This window comes from Megalops cyprinoides, chromosome 2, assembly GCF_013368585.1.
Source record: "Megalops cyprinoides isolate fMegCyp1 chromosome 2, fMegCyp1.pri, whole genome shotgun sequence".
In the NCBI taxonomy this organism is placed as follows: domain Eukaryota; kingdom Metazoa; phylum Chordata; class Actinopteri; order Elopiformes; family Megalopidae; genus Megalops; species Megalops cyprinoides.
The window spans coordinates 15,105,969-15,126,237 of record NC_050584.1 but is presented as its reverse complement, the minus strand read 5'-3'; the positions used below and the strand labels follow the sequence as shown (position 1 = coordinate 15,126,237).

The 20,269-nt window shown below is 39.1% G+C and overlaps 1 protein-coding gene across 3 annotated transcripts in view; it reads right to left on the bottom strand.

Annotated features, from left to right (window-relative positions):
• ctnnd2a (catenin (cadherin-associated protein), delta 2a) overlaps window positions 1–20,269 on the bottom strand; it is a 271,850-nt gene that overhangs the window by 184,907 nt on the left and 66,674 nt on the right. The window contains exon 1 of one of the 3 annotated variants that reach the window (XM_036520858.1): window positions 1,330–1,406. The exons of the other annotated variants lie outside the window; for them this stretch is intronic. Coding sequence (XP_036376751.1) covers window positions 1,330–1,344 — 15 coding nt within the window. The 5' untranslated portion in view covers window positions 1,345–1,406. Of the gene's footprint in view, window positions 1–1,329; window positions 1,407–20,269 lie in introns of those variants that run through there. 3 annotated transcript variants of the gene reach the window in all.

The following is a 20,269-nucleotide window of genomic DNA, read 5'->3' as shown; positions in this document are numbered from 1 at the left end:
AAAGATAATGAGTTTGCTGTCATTTCAATTGCAGGTACAGTGCCCTAAAGACTAACATTCGGAAATTTCTTTAGCATTACCCAAAGTGAAACAGTGCTGTTGTCAGCCATAAATCTGAGATTTAAATCCCTTACCCCCCAGAGGTGATAATCACTGTTAGTATCCAGGATAAGCAAGGGACTGAAGGGTCTGTAATGACCAGGACAGAGTCAGTCATTTAAAACAAACTGTTACCTGTGTAACAGAACTGAAATTAGTTCCATTAGCCTTGAGGTTGCAGACATTAGCAGGGGCAGTTAACCCCAAATTCGGTTCAAATGTGTCATGTGTCACTTTTGGCAAGGAGCCAGACGATGACTACCACAAAAACGCCCACATGAATCGTTCAAAATAGTTCCTAAATCTTTATTCTGCTGAGTAATGTCAGACGACCTGTGGTTCCCAGACACCTAGAAAATGATGCATTATCCACAAAGTGGCTTAATAAAGGTGCCTAAATCACTTGAGAGAGTCCAGACAGATGAGAAAATAAGGAGTTCAATCAGACCCTCTTTTTGTGTTACTCCACCATATTTGGTTTAATTATGGTGAGTCTGAAGCAGATCAATACTAGGCTTATCTCTGCCCATTCGGGCCATATTGCTCCGTAGGGGCTATCGATCCCTTCGGAAACCCATTCAGAGACTAGCTGAAATGGTCCCAGCCACAGGGTCCCCACTATCCCTTCCCCCAAAAGAACCACCCCACGTCTCCCCACACTTGGAGCCCAGAATTAATGAAAAGCCAAGCTCATGTCACCCATCCGTAAACAAGAATACAACACAAAACTTTGGCCATAGAACTTTACGCCACAATCCTGAAAGAGCCAGACCTACTCTACAGTTTGTCACACAGCCACTCTGTGTTAATTTACCGAGCTGCTGTGTGCAGTACCTAACTTTAAACACATGGAAATCAGCCTTTGTAGCTGTGCACACGTGGAGGGTGAATGGCCATCAACAGCGGTGCTGTTTCGTAAAGCTCTAGCATAATCCTCAGCGGAGAACAAAACTCTTTTCCTCACCAGAAAAGATCATTCACTGTGCCAAAGCATGAGTCCAAGTATCTCAAATAACAACTTACCAAACAACAATGGCTGATGGCTGACCTGAGTGAAAGCACGGTAAATATTTAAGACAAATTACTCTCAACGTCTCAGTACACAGCAAGTGCTGAGCTCTGGGCAACACAAAAAAATAGTAGGGAATAGACTGGAAACTAAAAACCTTTCAACCAAAACACCTGCTCTCTTTCCCCACTTGAGTTTGTAAGGTGAGAGCAACCTCTTACCTGAACATGTACCATACTCCAAATAAGACATAGGTAGAGAACAGTCCAGCTTCCGCCACTTTACCATACTTCCATTTACTGCTGCTTATTAAAAGAATTCTTGTACTCATTAGGGGAACTGCAAGCCCAGTAGTGACTGCCTTCAAGCAGCAAAGAATAGGAGTTCAGCCAGGCACAAAGGTCTCCATGGCAACAGAGAATTTAGACCCCTTTGGCATTATTTATGCAACATTTCATCACAAAAGGTCCCTCCCACCAGCCTGCCTGCCAAATCCTGCCGCTCTCCAATCACTCTTCTGTCTGCTCCTCTATTCTCTTCTCCTATGCCTAACACCATCTGCACTACCCCCCTCCAAAACGTGTGTGTGGTGGGGGGTGTGGGGGGGGGGCTTGTTGGAGGTGCCTCATTGAAAAGCTGTGAGAGTGGCAGAGAATTCCAAGTGCCTTTGGGTTGAGATGGCAAATATGTTTTCTTCCTCTCAAAATCTCCCTCCATTGTGCACCTCTGGTGGTTCTGTGACTATTCGGCTTCTGTGGTGCCCCGTGAGCTGCTGTCCTGAGATGGAAAAATACAAAAAATTCAGCCACTTCTGTGCAGCTCATAGAAATGCTTAAATATAGTACTGAGGACTACGTGTGAGAATCTGCTGTGAGAGGCGAAGAATAATCACAGATGTTTCAGAAGCCAAAATTCTCCTGCCTCCTGACTCAGCTCTCCGCAAAAAAAAAAAAAATCTGTCTGTGCATTATTTATTCTGTGGACAAATTCAGAAACAAGGAAAAAAAAAACACACTGTCTGTGTACCCTGTACTTCTTCTAAATGCCCTTCCTTATTCTTCCCATGGCAAATTGAGCATTTGGGGAATTCATGGGGGCACTCTGTGGAAGACATTCTGCTTTATATGGGCAATCTAAAACTAATAAAAGTGGTGTTTGGGGGCTTTAGTTAGCGGCAATAAATGAAAGCTGAAAAGGACGGTGACCTTCTGCTTTCAAGCCAGCGCAATCAGTAAGATCAGTAATGAAACTGGACTGATAAAAGGTTAGTCACTCATCTCTCATGCATACCAAGCGCACTGCCCTGCATGGTGACAATCAGCTGCAATTCCCCGCCTCTGGCCATTTATTTACTGAACGTGATGGAGAGTGACGAGGATGCAGAAACATTCAGCTGTGCCATTACCGACTGATGAAAGTGAGATGGATACGGCACTAAGGGGGCAAACTGAGTTTGCTCTTTGTCCTCTGTTAACACTTAACCATCTTCTGTATTTATACTTACACTGTATTGTACTATATCTTCTTTTATTCCCACCAAGTATATATGTTCGTCAGTATTGCCATCTGGGTGGATAATTGTAGGTAGCAGAAACATGCATTTAGTGTAGATTTAGTGTTTTGTGCCAATTTCTAAACACGGAAATAATCTGAATGATTGCCAGATAGTAGACAAATAATTATTTGTGGAAGTCTTATGCAGAGAACTCCCTGATGTCAATTAAGCTCCAGTGCAGTACCTGTAATAAGATAATGCCTTTAAGTATATGAAACTTTGACAAGCTTGAAGTTGTTGCCTAAGCGAACACCAGCCCTTTTTCTGGACAAGCTCAAAAATATTGTTTCATGTGGCTGATTTATGAATACAACATAAGTACATTGTATCAATTATTCATCAAAAATCAATAAAAATGCCTTGAAGGTCAGCCTCAGCTTAACCCAGAAGGAGATTTTCTTTGACAGGATATGAAATCACACTGCAGTTCTGAATAAGTCATGGGCTACAGATTTGAAGACCCCTTTTCTCACAAAACAAACACAACCTCACACCCCCTAGTATAAAAGAAGATTGAAATATATCCTGGCAGTTTAAACACCACAGCTTTAAATATTAATACAGTAATTACAACCACCAAAGAGTAATGACATCCTTGTCTTTCCTCTATACCTTCAACATGTGAATAGCTGAGTCATTTTCCTCCTCAGGATGTTATCTGTACTCAAGAAAACTACTTGCTGTAAAAAACGGAAGTGTCTGTAAAAAGGTGTGTAATCTATACCTTGCCACTGTGTGACAGCATCTGTTTACCCGTACACATGGTATCTGAGGAGCTCCGCATCATGGTGTGATGCTGCTGCCACAAAACGGTAATCCACAGCTCTTCAAAAACCTAGTAAGCTTGGCATCAGTTAGAATCAAATGCATCCTTTAGGTGTTAGATTCTTTTACTACAAACGGGCCCTGCTGTGGCCAATATCACAGTTGCCATAATCACCATTAGCTATTTCTAAATTTTGGGTCATGATACCTTATGAAGGTATGAGATTTACAAAGGCCAATCCACCGTGTTTGCTACTGACAAATGTTTAATGTTTTACAATGTCTAGCTTCTCTTTATCGATTGACTCCAGATGGCAGAATTATTCAGAATCAGAATTATTACACTACACAGGTTTATATATATGTCAGTTCCATTCATTAAACTAATGTTGGTCCACATTCATTGATTACATTAAATTAAGTGACCTAAGGTTTTACAGTCCTTACTAAGAAGTTGTGCCCCTGACATGTACCTCTGGCCTGCAGCCAAAATATAATACATTCATAATGGAAGTGCCTAATGTGACAGCACTTACCACAGACATATCACATAACTCACACTGAAGACACTTTATCCAGTGAGATGGGGCTCTCACTCAGACATACCCTCAGTTGTAGTCATCCTCAGTGAACAACTGCTGACATACTGTTAGGATCTGTGGGTATCTGTGCTGCTGCTGATTCTCCTGACCATTGGATTCTATACAGATTTTCATCTAAAGGAGGATGGGGTAGGGGGAGTGGTATGGCACAGTAGTGATCTGAAACACTGTCATGTCATTTTTCCCTTCCTTAGTCTTGACAAGCTCATTTCCTGGCTCTGAGACAGGGGATCTACACTTTCTGATGGAGAAGCTGATCTGGAATCAGTTGCAGTTGTAATGAGGGAATGAAGTGGGAGCTGGGTCTTCCCAAAGCCCTCCATAACAGAAAAGTATAACGAAACAAATAGTTACAGCCTCAGTGTTCAGTAAAAAAAAAAGAGAAAACAAATCAGTGACCTATTTATTCATTTAACAGCAAGGAAATGTAACATATTTCTGAGGGTAAGAATTGTTGAAAGCTGTTATGAAATCATGTGTGTCCTTCATTTGCTGCTGACAGAAACCAGGCATCGTCAACATCAACACCCCCATAGTGTTCATTCTGTTGATTATAACATTTGTTCATCTGGAAATTAGCAACTATTTACACGTAGCTGCCAAGACATTAAACTGCTAAGCAACAAGTGAATCTTCTCAAATGAGCTAGTAAAATTGGTTTCCCCTTGTTTCTTTATGAAGCTCATTTGCATGTCTTTAGGCTGGTTTAGGCTGATTGCATTACAATGTCAATGAAGGGGGAACGGAGAGAGGCCTGTGAATTGTGAACACCAGTCCCCAGGGTTTTCCCCCTTTGATAGAGACATTACGTAACTCACAAAGAGAGGCTATCATCAGGAGCCAGCATGACAACACAGAGCATCGGCTCTCATTGAAGGAGAGGCTTCCAGTCACGGCCTTGCTATGCTTGTGTCCCATCCGATTTGTGGGACAGCCACCGGGATGCAGAGGATCCCTTTTGGAAATAAAACATGTGCAGCTTTGCACAACGCCATTGAGAAAGCGAACTTGTGACTACCATAGTTGCAGAAGGGGGTTAGGGTCATGGGTGGGATATTAATCTCAATTAAAGACTATAATCAAAATGAGCACATATTAACTGGAAAGACTTATAAATGAAAATGCATCAGCTAGCAGACTGTCAGTGTTCTTCATAAATATGCTGGCAACATTTGCATCAGTTTGGACTATTAAATACAAAGAGTTTGACAGATGTTTTCTGCATACAATTTAATCAAAGTAACAAAAAACAGGCAGTATGTATATGCCTGTTTTAAATTATTTCATTTAAAGCAGATCCACTGAAAAGGTCTTGAAATCTTTGCATTCCATCACTCAAAGAGCCTTGATCCAGCTGCAGTCCTATAAGCAAACACTTCTATGATAAATACTCTCTCCCCTTTATAATACATCGCATAAAGATAAAAAAGAATCTGGCATTTATAATTGAACAATTGATAAGCATCGTCTGGCACCGCATTCTCATTATTTCTACCTGTTGTGGGACATCTTTCAAAATTCAATGCAGCTGAAGAGTGTTCCATCTCTGTTCTATGATGAATAGCCTAATTAAGCCGCTTTTAATGTAAGGTCCTTACCCCTATTACTTGCTGCTTCATTCAAGCATTCTCTGGGCATAATAGTCAATTTACCAACACATTATATACAGAGCATACACTGCTTTGCAAAAGTTTTCAGTCACATTCTGGAGTTACATTACATGGACAGGCATATATTTTCATATACGGATAAGAAGATTGCTACAGAATTGTGTTCTTGTCTACAGAATGAACAGTGACTCAAGTCCAAAGCATATCAACAAGCACAGAGAAACAGCATCTGTGATTGGCAAACAACACTGCAGGGACCAAAGCTGTCTAGCTAGGATGAGAAACACTTGAAGAAAATATCCTTAAGGAACTGAAGGAAGCCAAAGCGTAGAACTGACAACAAAACTTGGAAAACACTCAGGTGTCACTGACTGTCCATGAGCAGAACAAAGCTCACTCTTGAAATCAGGGTGTGCATTTATCAAGTGTCTCAGAGTAGCTACGTGTTGTCAAATGTATACAAAATGTATTTGCTCCCCTGAAAAATGTGTGCACACTGCCTCGTTGTAACCACCTGTCGGCAGCTCCCAACAGGTTAGAACAGCTTGCGAGGATTTGAGGAAGTACCTACCATGGAAGGAATACTTTTCAGCATGAAGAATCTTGTTAAACAGCTCTTTACTCTTAGGAATAAGAGTAAGACCAAACTGACATCATTCTCTGAATTTCCAAGCACTTAGTACCAATTTCCTACTCTGAGATGCTTGAAGAATATGGGCCCTGGAGCATTTGTCTTTATACAGACAGACATGCAGATGGACAGACAGAACAACACAGATCCATTCAGTACTACATAGTCATATAATGCGCAACTTTTCCTAACTTTCAACCACCTCCACAAAAGCCAAGCCCCACCTGTAATTACCTAATGACCGTCAAAAACGGTATAGTGTCGCATCCATTACGTTACAGAACTCAGAATATAATGACCACCTTCTTCTCTCACCATTTACCTATGCATAGAAATTTGTGAACAAATAATAAATAAATAAATAAATAAACAGGTTCATGCTCTTGCAAACAGATTGTAAGTGAGGTAAAATATCACCCTGAAATGTCAGCGACTAAATGCCAGTGAAGAACCATTTCTGCGTGCTGCAAACCGGACGGATTCCTTTCAGCCGGCATGCCTCTCGATGCAGCGTTTGGCAGTCACATGCTTCTTGAACAGAAAGCCAGCCCAGCCAGAGGACGAGCCCCTCTCCCTCACAGTCATAAATTCACTGACATTCAAAAACATTTGTTTTGATGGATTAAACGGTTTAAAAGCAGAGCCCTTTCCCATCTGTGGACGGCGGGGAAGTAAATGTCTACCGTTAGATATTGAAAAGGGAAAGGTCAGCTGAAACAATGGAGATAACAATGCATTTGTCAACACAATAAGTTGGATTTCTTTTTAGTGAATTGTATGGCACAAAAAAAATGCACAAAATTCCAATGCGGGGGAGCACATTGTGAAAGTGCATTGGGATAGACCATACATCATTTTCAGAAGGGAGCTTTTACACTGAATATTTTTCATGGCAGCACAGAGAGCCCTCAGGTGCAGAGGTTCACAGATTAAAAAAGACAGGCACATCTAAGGGCAGCCCCCCCCCCCCCCCCCACCCCATTACTAAAAATATAACACTTCTGAGTCAGAAAGGTAAATGTGGCTTCTGCCCATCCACATGCATATAAAGGTATTTACTTGCCTGATATCTGCAGCCCACTTTGTTGATTTTTGAAAAGGAGGATTTGCAACCAAAGAGAGTCGGCAAATGATGCTGGAGGCCTGTGATCTTGAAACGGGGAGCAATAAAAGCTTACATTTAATTTACTAAATGTCCTGAGCCTTTTGGATTTTTTTTCCTTGTATGATTAACAAGTATATTACTGGGATGAGCCTCATCCATCAGCAACAGATTCCTTTTTACTTAATGCCATCAAATGTGGCAGTGATACCTTTGTAACCTTGGCGCATTTCACATTTCAGTTTCCACTCTTGCAACTCTTTCATACTATAAACCAAATTATACAATGCAATCCAGTCTCTTTGCTCTAATTAAAATGACTTCGTATGAAGTACACAAAGTGTCAAAACTGCTACCACATTAGTCACAGTCAAGAGGACAGAGAAGGAGAATCAGCCATGAGTAGGTTATCCTTACTTAAACTGACATACACTAAATTGAAAAAACGCAACAATCAAAAACAGGTTCAAGGCAATTATATATTTAAAGGTAAGTTGTTTACTTCAGTTGTTTAAAACAAGCCTCTGTTGGTAAAAGGCTGTCAACGATTGTCAAAAGGTTGTCAATAGCAAAAACAATGTTTTCAAATTAAATGCTTCAGCCCTGTACAGTACGAAAAAATGAAACCCTGCTCTGGGCAATATCTGAAAGAGATACAGTGCACTTAACTGAACATGGAAATAACAGCATGAATGACTGGACTTCTCATTTTGCAAGTGACCTTTTGCAAATTACAATTATCTTCCTAAGCCTTGATCACAAAGCCACCCCACATTGAATGTCTATGTTTAATGTGGAAGGTCATGCTTTTCAGAGCGTGTGATTTTAACCTCTCTAGAAATGCAAGTGAAAGGGACATGAATTGCTGTTATTGTCAACCATGCAAACCTCTGTTCAGATGCAATTCTATTGTAGTTTCAAGGTTCAGGTAGCATGCCAACACTGCTGTGGCAGACATGTCAGACTTCCCAAAATACTGAAAAATACTTCATTTCATTTCCCTTCAAACCAAGTATCATCCATTGACTTTTAAACCAAACCCAATCTGTTCAAAAACAAGCTGTCAACTAAAACTTTAGTTGATTATTGGGACATATTAATCAACTAATCAGCCAATTGATAGCCATATACATATAGATATATCAAAAAACAGTAATGATTTCCTCCACATCCACCTAGCAACCAAACTAAATTTGATTGTTCTCAATTAAAACATTAATTAATTGCATGTAATTGCTGCATCACTAACTGATGTTCCAAAGAAAGAGATCAAATCTTTCAGACAATGCCTATACAACTGAGCAAACCCTAGATAAACAGCTTTTATCAACTAACATAAAAATCTTACTTGCAACTTCCCTTCCATATTACCTGTCCACAGCATTCCTCCTCTACCCCATTTAAACCTTTTTTTCCCTGTCCATGATGTTCAGCTGAGGGGTCATCAACCTAGTCCAAATGGCTGGGTGGGATCCCTTCATTGGACTCCAAGGCAAATAATAACATTCCTATACAAAACATGAAGCAGACAACATCCACACTTCCGGATAAACTCCATGTGCACTCTGGGAAAATGCAGATCTACTGAATACACATACAAATGTAGATATGCAATACGTAGTTTTCTAACTTTAACACAGAAATGCTCACAGTTTGGAATACATTCATACACACACAAATTCAAACTAAGCATATCTTATAGTATGTCCATTTCAGCACTGTTATAGTGTTGAATATCTGATTTTGGTATTCAGCTGTATTTGGGTGATAAACATAAGATGATTTAAAACTTAATCCTGAAAATAGACCTTGGATGTGAGTCAAATGTCAGACATCACACACATACTGTATATGTCTGTCACAGAGCCATGCAGACTGAAAAAGTATGCCCTTGGCTTCCGCCTTACTTTTGACCATTTTATTAGTAATAGTTACATAAAATATAAAATATTGAGATGGGATTGTAAACATGATGATCAGAAGAAATATAGAATGTTGCCTCTGAATGGTGACACATTTTCAGAAGAGACAGCTGCAATAAATTTGATAAAATGTCATACTTTACATGCTTCATGAAATCCTTTGGGATTTTTTCCCTAAAAACCTCAGGGGTAAGTGTCTTTGATCAGGGAGAACCAAAAGTGTATTTAAAGGAGTAGTGAAACAAAAGGTGATTGGAACATTTGAGCTATTACTAGAATAAACATTACTGTAAAAAAGTTTTTTTTTTGTTTATTCTACGTGTTTGGCAATGTTAAGGCTTGAATATGCACAATAAAGAATTAATCCATTTTCAAACCAATAATTACAATGTAAATATCAAATAAGCGATGGTTGTCTTTTAAACAACGTTGCCTTTATCCATGAAGGCATATCCTATAAGTGAGACACCTGTAAGTATGCCATGTCAGAAGCAGAAAATGGAGCTGTGCTAGACTGCTGCACATTGTCTACTATACTTTTTTATTATTCTCCTCTGTTTAGATTTCAGCATGTATTTCATGCTTTAATGCCATATAATTATATTTGTGTATCTAAAACAAAATGCTACAGTAGGCCTTTAAATATTGCTCAAAGATGTACCAAAAAGGCTTACATTACTTGACCTTGATCTATCCATTATATCCCAGATGGGGAGAGGGCAGGTTTATAATTTTGATTCACTTCCACCACCATTTACAGACACCAAACAGGAAATGTCTTGTAGCTGCCAGTATTTCAGATGGTTCTCAATCAAAATGTCATGTTCAGATCTCAATGTGTGAAAGGAAACAGGCTGTTCACAAAATCTTTATTTTGTGTCTCTTTGAAAGTTGGAAAAAATGTATCTATACTCTGTAAAAAGTGAATGACATTACATTCAAGTCAGCGATTCTTCAGTGGAATTAATGGCTTTTGAAGGCTCTGATTTCAACACAGTGTATTTCATTACAAATTTGTCTCTTGCATCCCTGTTAGTCAAACCACCCTTTCCCAAAGTTGGTGATTGAAGAACTGATTATTACAAATTCAACACAGACAATACAATAGGAGGAATAATGTCAGCTGGAGAGATAATATTGGCATCCAACTGTTTTATCTCATTCAGTCTCAACATTACACAACACGTACTAAATTACTGGCATGCCCAGTTTGTAATCAGGGCCATACAAAAAAACAAACGGGAGTACTTATGAACACAAAACTCATTTGCATGCAACACATCGCTTCAGAAGCCAATTGCCCCTATTACTGTGTCAGCCCAGGGTGCACCTCCTCTGGTGAAATTGCAGCTTCAAAATGAAAACAATAATAGAGTGATGTTTCAAATACTCATATCAACTGTTAAGTTAATAATTTATCCAAACATTTTCAGTGATAATAACTCAGCTCCTTCAAGAAATAGACATGTTGCAAAACACAACAGGCTCGATTTTTGTGCAGATAGTGTGTACGATCAAAATGGCAAACATTTTGGAAATCGGCCAATTTTTCTTACATGAAATTTGTTGCTATGTATGAATGAACTTCACATCTGCCCCAGCCTACTTGTACCACACATGCAACTGTATATGCTTTTATGCAAACTGTACAACTATCAAAATCATATGCGAACAAAATGATCCTTCGCAGTTGAAATACATAAAAATGCTATTCAATTTGCAATAAAAAAAAGACTGCTGAAGAAACAAGTAACTTGCAGTAAACAAAGTAACTTGTCTATTCAGTAAGTTTATATTGTCGTTAACTTCCCAGTCAAATTATAACTGCTTCTCCCTCTGTATTGTAAGAGACAGAGGTTATGTGACGCAAAGCATTTGATTCTCTGCTTGTAAGAGAACACTTAACACTTACCACAGTTACGTTGGTTTAGGGGTATGATCTCAGACACAAAAGTAAACCCACACAACATTATTATCCGGGACTAAAAAATTTAAAATATAAAGTTGCGTTCTGAAGTTACATTCTGGCTGATGACACTGCTGATCAATCAATCAGACATAAATTTCACTGTTAGACAAGACAACACAAGGTTCATTTAGATCATTTAGATGAAACGTTTTGATCTAAAAATTGATTTAGATATTGCAGTTCTTTCAAAGTCGTTGCTTATTTCAGCCAGTGATTTACCAATGTTCCCAAACATTCCACTGTTCACAGTGTGAAACGAATATATTTTTTCTTGCACCCAACTCTGTCAGACATTGTTTAAATCTCTGAATCAGAAAACAGCATTTTCAGGCAGTATCAGCAATTTCTATAACTCAAATATCGTAATGCCCTTATATGGGATTTTTGTGGAGTTTACTTATGCTAATTGCAGATGCATGAGCGTCGAACTTGGGATTCTTCATCATATGAACAAGAGTTACAACAAAATTGGGTGTTTCCACACATTTTACAAATCCAAAGTGATTTTTTCTTACACACTTTTCCAAGAACATATAACATTTCTAGGTACATTTAGATGAGAGTCCCAGTATCTGCTCAGATGTGGGTACAGGCATAATGTACCTGTGGGTACACACACACACACACACACACACACACACGCACACACACACACACACACACACACACACACACACACACACACACACAAAATTTATCATTGAGTTTATGAATATACATTTTGCATTGAAAAATCTGCCTAGACTAGATGAACCTTTGAAATCAGAGAAGCTCTGAATTCTCAAGTCATGACTCAATTTCAGCTCAATTTCAGCTATGTCACTGATTCTGCCCTATAAAGGTTAAAAAGTATTTATTATAACATAAAAAAATCATAAAAATTCAGGACATACAAAGGTCACCAAAGGTTTCTATCAGGCTAACCAGCTATTTCTTTTCAAATACTATGCTTCCATTTTTAGTAGTGACAGCTGTTTGTAGATTTTTAAAAGAACGCCATGCCACAGGATAAAAAAAATACTCATCTAACAAGTTTGTGTTCGGTTTGGTTCTGTCATGTTTAATACTCTACAGTGCTCTTGCTGCTTTCCTACAGCAAACGGTTTACAAAAAACAACAACTGATTGTTGGTTGTCCCTCACTGTTCATGAAACCCAACACTGAACATGCAATGGCAAAAACATCAAGACTACTTGATATTCACTCAAGGTTTGTAAACTAGTCAAAAGAGTGATAATTCTCATAGGACCTGAGACACTACATGATCTCAGGTATAAAAACAAGGTAGGATTGTAGGGGCATGTGCCAAGTTTCAGCAAGGATGAATGTAAACCCGACAAACGCTTAAACGAGCGCTAAAATCATGTGTGTACTCTATGACAGTCACAACACTGAGCCATCATATTCACCTTATCTCTCACCAGTGCCATACCTATCCTACCTGAAATGTAGAATACACCAGTGAGGATGACATATCTGAGCTACAAATGTTCCCTTTCTTTGCTACTTTTTTCCCTCATGATAATGATGTCAGGCAGTATGGGGACAGGTTTTAAGACGTTCATTTGTTTGTTGATTTAAAAGGATAAACAGTGTCATCAGTAAAACAGTACCAAAGGATGTGCTGACAATGACAGCCACAGCTCTGATTGCATTTTCAAACTTTAAAAGGTTATCTTCATTTTGCTTTCTGAAATTTGATTTGGGATGTCTACACAAACAAAGAAAGGATAACCAGCACTTTCAATGATGATTACAGAGAAGAAGATAATGTTGGCTGAGGCTACTTTTACACAAAGCAGATGTAAGATTGCAATTTTGCAAATGTACACAAACATTGAGCGGCACGTACATATTTGAACAAATATGGCAAAGATAATCTCAGAAGACAAACACAGTGCAGTTAGTACTGATGTAATTGGTTTAAGAAACACTGTAATTTGGCCAAGGAACACAATAATTACTGCATAACTCATTGTATGTCTCAGAAACACACTGCGTCTCATTATGATAGGCTTGCAGGAAAGGATATCTATAGCCCAGACAGTGTGCATTCCAGCAAACAGGTTGAAAGAGAATCGATCCATATATACACAACAGAAATGAAAGTAGACATTTCTAAAATCAAAATTATGATCATCAAAAAGCAACAATCATTTTTTTCTTTTCACTGTAAGGGTGTGTGACCGATACACACAATCAGTATTGCCGTGAATCAGTTTTACAAGAGTAATTCTTTAGATCTTGTTTTTTTCTTTCTCTAACGTTTTACATTTAGTATCTTGGCATTCCTGTCTGTAAATAAATTCTTGAAAGGTTTCTTTTTTTACCCCATTACAGAGGAAGCTCTATTCTCTATTTCAATAAGGAGGACCCAGTGGTAGCTCTTTTATCTTCAGGTCAAAGAGACCAGAGCTTTTGAAACGCAGCCAGGTGCTGAGCAGGTTAAAACACTTTGTTGTGAAGAGAATGTGACTCTCTCATTTCAGGTGGGAGTGGAAGGGGGCGGTATGGAAGTAAGGGATTTCAACCTGAATTTAATCAAACTTGCACCTCTGCACAGATACCATGCGGGACAGCACGACTGGCACGTTTCAGTTCAAATAAGTGGGAAAGTGCCACAAGCACCAAGTTAAGGCATAAGTTAAGTTATAAAAAATTTAAAGACTAATAAGAATGTGTGTATACATCCACATATGGTAGAGAAGCTCCTCTCAGCATCAGTATTTCTGTTTTCACATCAATTTCCAACTCAGTCAAGTAATGATTCCTGTAATGTATAGACAGGGGTAAAATGCTATGTCTAAAACACACAAACTATGCAGTGCAAACAACATTGTGATTGTATCCGTATTTTTTTCCGAAAATATATTTGTGTGCTTACACAAGTGTGTGCGTGTGTGAGTTAGTGAAGAGATGACATAAAAACATCACTCAACATGATCACAGCCTTGACAAGAATTACCTTTATGTGTTAGTTCTAATAAGTATCGTTTTCTTCTCTGTTTTATTTTTCTCTTCTCTGTATTATCCTTATGGGGGTATGGGAAGATGCAGTCATGTATAAGTGTCACCTCAAAATTCGGTTTGTACAGCAGATTTGTCATATGACATAAGCAGGAACATTCAGCAGTTTAGTGCAAGCTGGAGAGCGTAGGAACCTCCCCAGGGGTCAGTGTGGATTGGCCAAGGCATCAATGCACAATCTCATGTTGGAGAGTAAGCCCAGAGGGGAAGTCCCCAAAAGCAGCAAAGCCAAAAAAAAAACAAACTCCCAATGGAACTGGTGCCCAATGTCCTTACTCGAGCCATATTACAACACAACCTAATTATCTCTGCTCCCTTCCTCGCTGTTTCTACGTTCCTGACAAATTGAAATATTTGCATTGAATGTCCAACCATTAGTGCAGTTCATGTTGGAAATTACCATTTATTGTGTCTTTTCTAGGATATGAAAAAGCATAGGTTGGAATAAAATTCATCTGTATACTCGTCTGTTTACTCAATGCTTCTTCTCTGAAAATACCAAAAAATTACTGACTGCATACCAGGCTTGTATGTACATTCATCTGATAATGTCATCAAGGTGCAAAAGAATAGACAAATGACTTCCAAATATTTTGTATTTACTGCATAGGAGCAAATGAGGATTCAGCAAGGATGCAAATGAGGAAAATTATTTGCATCTTGATAAAATATTGTGCTATAAAATAGAAGTTAGGGAAATACACACTTTAAAAGGTTTGCACATCACATCAAGTTCAATCTGTGCTCTTGTCATAAACCTCAAAGGATGGAAGCAGTAAAAGACTAATGGCCATATTTCAACAGCCTCCTAGATCCCTTGACAACACTGTTTCAACTGCCTCTTGCTAGGCCATTTCCATCATGGTGGATTTCTTGGCTTTCTAATCCTGAAAACCCAGATTGGCTTGGGACAGAAGCTATTGCCAGGAAACGATGGGAACAAAGTGGGATTTTTTTCAAAACAAAACACATGCCATCAGATACAAAACAGTCTATTAAAGTGCCACTCGATGGTGAAAAATTAGACATTCCCTTTTATCGTAAATTCCATTTTAGGCCAAGACAAAACAGTAGCAAATAAACAGCTCCAGTGCCAACTCTCTGAGATAAGATGACAGCATCAGTGGAGAGCACCGGAGAAGCTCTCTTTGAAGTAGGTACAAAGGCAGAGGAAGGCTCTCTCAGAATGAAGGCTGGAAGATAGAGATGACACAGAAACTATACTGGGAGATGCTGAGATTCCCATGGCCATATGCTCTTGAAATTCATCCGCATGCCTGTTTATATGTTGGATGCCGCATCTCACTTTATCTCAGGTTTTTCTAGCAAGTTGAACTACAGAGACAGTATCAGTTATCAATAGAGAAATTATGGTTTACCCAGAGTGACACTGAGAAGAACACATAGTAGGTTGATATTGCTTTGGCCATGCATTTTCAAGACAAGCTTTATGTTCCATGTTTTATGAGCCGTGATCTCATTAGAAGGTGAGTTCCATGGGACCTCCATGAAATAGCAATTCACCTTTAAAATCCCTCCTGGTTCACAGACTTATGGTTTTCACTCTAATCTGTTGAATCAACACAAATTCATAAGACAGAGTGTTTTCCAATCCTCACTAAATTAAAAAAATGAATATGTGTAGGCATATGCGAACACAAACTCAACAGCCCCTAATCCTGGCCGCCTACACCCCGGATACTCATGTCCCTTCATAATTTAAAAGTTAAACTCATCTATATACTGTGCAGAGAGTAGTGCTGGGTGCAGCTCTACATATCCATTTTAATAGCACTCATTTCAAACAGTAAAGTACCTGTCTTTGGCAGTGACAAATACACTGACTCTTAAATTCTGAGAGCACAAATGACTTACGACATTTACTACAGAGTGCAAATCTCCCCCAAAATTAGCTTTGGTTATTTGACACTCATAAAAGCATACTCCATCTGTTGGGTACATACTAGTATGAGTGCAATTACTGGCTGTTACAGCATGGCTTGCCCTGGATAAGGGAAGTGTAAAGTTTCACTTTCAATGAACCCAATGCATGACGGAACATGTGTATATTTTAGTTATATTAATTTCTCTTGATGATTAATACTTGGGATATACGCCCCAACTGGTGTCTCCACAATATATATAAAATAGTATTTTGAAAAACAGTCCAGACTGACACCAATTATCATTTTGGAAGCCTCACTTTTCAGAACAGGAGGAATGTGGAATACTACACACTCTTTCAGCAATATAAGGGCAAATAAAACCAAACACTGTGGATCTCTGACTCACATTCATGTTTACCGGTTCTGTGCTATTCCATCTGCTTAAGTACAAAATATATAATAAATACAAAATAACAGTAATACAACTTCTGCTACTACTAATGACAGATCTGCTTACAGCCCTCGGGTCTTGGACATTCTGCAATGTAGCAAAAGAGATATAAAATAAAGCTTGTATATTCTCAGAATTATTTTTAACTTCATTCAAACATGTCTGGTACTTTGTCTTTGTAGAAATAAAGAAAAAGGTACATAGTATTGAGATTAATTCATTTCTAAGTTGAAATACAGTACATTAATACAACTCAATCAAAATATGCAGACAAAAATGGATAACCAGGAGTCTACACTTGGGGTTTGTGTAAGGAAACATTTTGTTATTTGTGCCTTAATTCCTTTAATTACATATATTTAGAGCTACATGTCACAGCCAGCCCTTTAGTAATATTAAAAGAACAGCTGACACTGACATATTTAATGGTGGAAATATCATACCTTGCCAAACGGGTGAACTTATTAGCGTAGAAAGTACATGGGCAACCACTCTGAGATGTCATTCTCTTTGAGGTTTCACGTCCACATTTAAAATCAGCCAAGTCCATATTTGTGCCCTTCAATCCTCTGACATCAGAGAACAACAAACTTGGCAAGTGCTTTCTGCTGCATCTTGGCCTCCCATTCTGTTGTGGGCAAAATGCCTGCATCACTAATGCCCCTACCTCCAGTGTGTCATTTTGTCATTAAGTTTACTTTCATTGTCTGAGCCTCATAAATGTTCACAAGGACACATATAATTGCATTTTATGTTAATTTGAAGTTAACCAATACATTTTCAGTATCTTTCACTTTTGATTTTAGAGACACCATAAGCTACATGAAGTCCCAATATGTTCAAAACTCTGCCTTCAGGAAGTGAGCATCTTTTCCCATGCATTCCTTTGAACTGATAGTGTACCTGTGTCTGAATGGAACAAAAGTCTTGAGAATACAGTTAACTTTTGAACAAACAGCCCTACAGGCTGCCAACGGGGACTGACATTGACAAGAACCAACGGGCTTATAAATCCACTGAAACAATGCCAGCAACTACATTTCAGACCTATTCAGAGGGACAGACTTAAATCCGCTGCTGGCAATATCTGCCACACAACACTGAGGAAATGTCAATGAATCAATTTGGGACTAACAAATCAGAGCTGTGCGCATTAGGCGGCTAAGTCTCTGGCGTGAGAAGATGGACTCGCGCTGTGCCCCGAGGCCACGCTCCCATGGCTGAACTCAAACTGCACGTACTTCACTTATTAACTTCCCACTCAGCGCTCTGCGAGCCAGGATGCGATGCAGAGTGACATTTCATTTTCTTATGAGAGTGTGCATCGTCTTTCCTCGGTTTCCCCCTCTGGCAAGGAAACGGTGCGAGGCCGCCATCAGTTGACGAGCGTACCGCTCCTCTGTTCTCCCTGACCTCCCACTGACACTTCTGACTACTTATTTTATCTACATACAGTATAGGGTACAGTTTGTGATTCAGTACGCATCCCCCCCAACATGAGACCTCATTTGCCAAAGAACTAACAGCACTTCTTGTTGTTCCTTTTAGGAAACCTGAATTATTTACTGCTCGGGTACCTTTGTGTATGTGAACCTGTTTTCGGTTCAATGTTTAATTATGTAAAATGGTCAGAAACATGAAGATTCTGAGTTGGATGTTTACCGACTTGAAACAAATGAGAGAGTAAGCACAGTGGGGACATTTCACAGGGGTCCGTCCTCTGCAAAGTACAGAGAGATTTCTCTACCACAGCTTGACATCAAAGGTGCATTTGATCAGAACTGCAGCACAAGCAAAGGATGGTGATATCATGAATCGTTTGGAAATACTGCATGCATCAAAAGAATGTATGATCTGCTGCCGAGTTCCAATGCAGAGACTTTATGCCCCTATTTAGCATACAATTGATCTCTCTGTCATTTTAATGTACAGTAATTATTCATTTAAATACGTGGATAATCAATTAATTAGTTAATTGCAGAATGGACTTAACAATCATTGGTTGTCTAGTGACAGTTGGTATGTTAGCTGGGAATGTCTCCAAGATGTGGTTTGAATACCCCCAAAGAGTCCTTGCTGTCTGACTATGGCAATAGCACTAGAACCGTTTGAATCTGCTTTCTGGACTCTTTCTGGACTTTGTATCTCAATGATAACACCATAACTTCTCTCTGGAAATTTGTTATATAGTTATACAGACGTTTCCCATTCCCCTTTATCCAAGGATACTCTTTAATAGGATTGCTTGAGGCACATAGAGAAATATCAGCGAGATATTTAGTCTTAAACCTTCTCTGAAGTGCTTTAGCAGGTATTCAGAAAAGCCCTCAGCAGGTACAAAAATACAGGCATTCTTTCACCAATAACTTTTACTGCAGAGGTTCTTTCTCTCCCACAAGCTTTGCTTTCTATGTGCCATTCCTCTAGGAAATCACAGCTACAATGCTGCATTGGTGGTGCCAGACTGAGTAGCTGTTTAATATTAAAAATACTGTGTCCAGACCAAGTGCAGTCCCAGAGGCCAAGACCAGGTGAGTGGGACAAGATCCCTGCTGGTGGAACACCACGGCAGGGCTAATGGAGGGTGTCTCAAAGACGCACACTGTCACCTGAAAAGCCCTTTGCCACAGGTGGACAAATTACACAGACTGCAAAGAATGCAGATCCAGACGGACAGTAAATGGTGCTGTGGTGAGGAATCATTCCTCACATTACGCTTTCCAAGGCCCAGGAACTTGAAATAACCAACACAATACAAACGCAAATGCAATGAAAAATGCAATGTACTAAAAACCATACCAATTAAATATGCCAACTATACCTTTTCAATAAGTGCAACTATCCAAATCACCGTTTTGTTGCACTCAAATTAATCCAACGCTCACCACTACTGAAACCTCCAATGAATAAAGTGATCCTTTTGTCTACACTGCTGCAAAAGACAGTGGAAGCAAGCTACAATCAGTAAAACATGACACATTTACATAATATAAATCATTGTTATAAACCTAAATGTACTGCGAAGAAACAGAAGGGAGAAACAAATAACTCTCCTTATGTAAACCATGTACGTCTATGCAAGTCTAAACAAAAGTTAAAGGTGGTATAGTTTTTTTTTTCCCTTTCAGAGGGATTTTCTCAACACTGGACATTTAAACAGTCTTGCCCAACATCACAACCCATTATTTCTGTATGGGTTACATGACAGAGGTATTGTATGTATTATATATGACAGAGGTAACTGGCCCAACAGAGCAATGTTTTCAAAATGGCACCTGCTGAGTCATACTGATTGCGTACAGCAAGGCTTTGCAATTCCAGTCCTGGGTGGCTACAGTCCTGCAGGTCTTACCTTTCAGTTACCAGCTGATTTACACGTGGAACACTAGGCTGTGACTGCGTAAATAACGACTTCAACTAAGCGATGAAGAGCCGAGACAGTGCAAAAATCAGCACATGCTGCAGCCCTGCAAGGCTGGATCTGCCCATCCCCGGGATACCGAATTCACAGTGTGTGCTGCAGTTTCGCTCAAAACCAACGGAAAAGAAAGAGAAACAGATCTGGTATGAAAGATTATCACAAAATAATATCAAGTTCTGTTAATCAAATTCTACTTGCTTGCATGCTTTAGATTAATAAT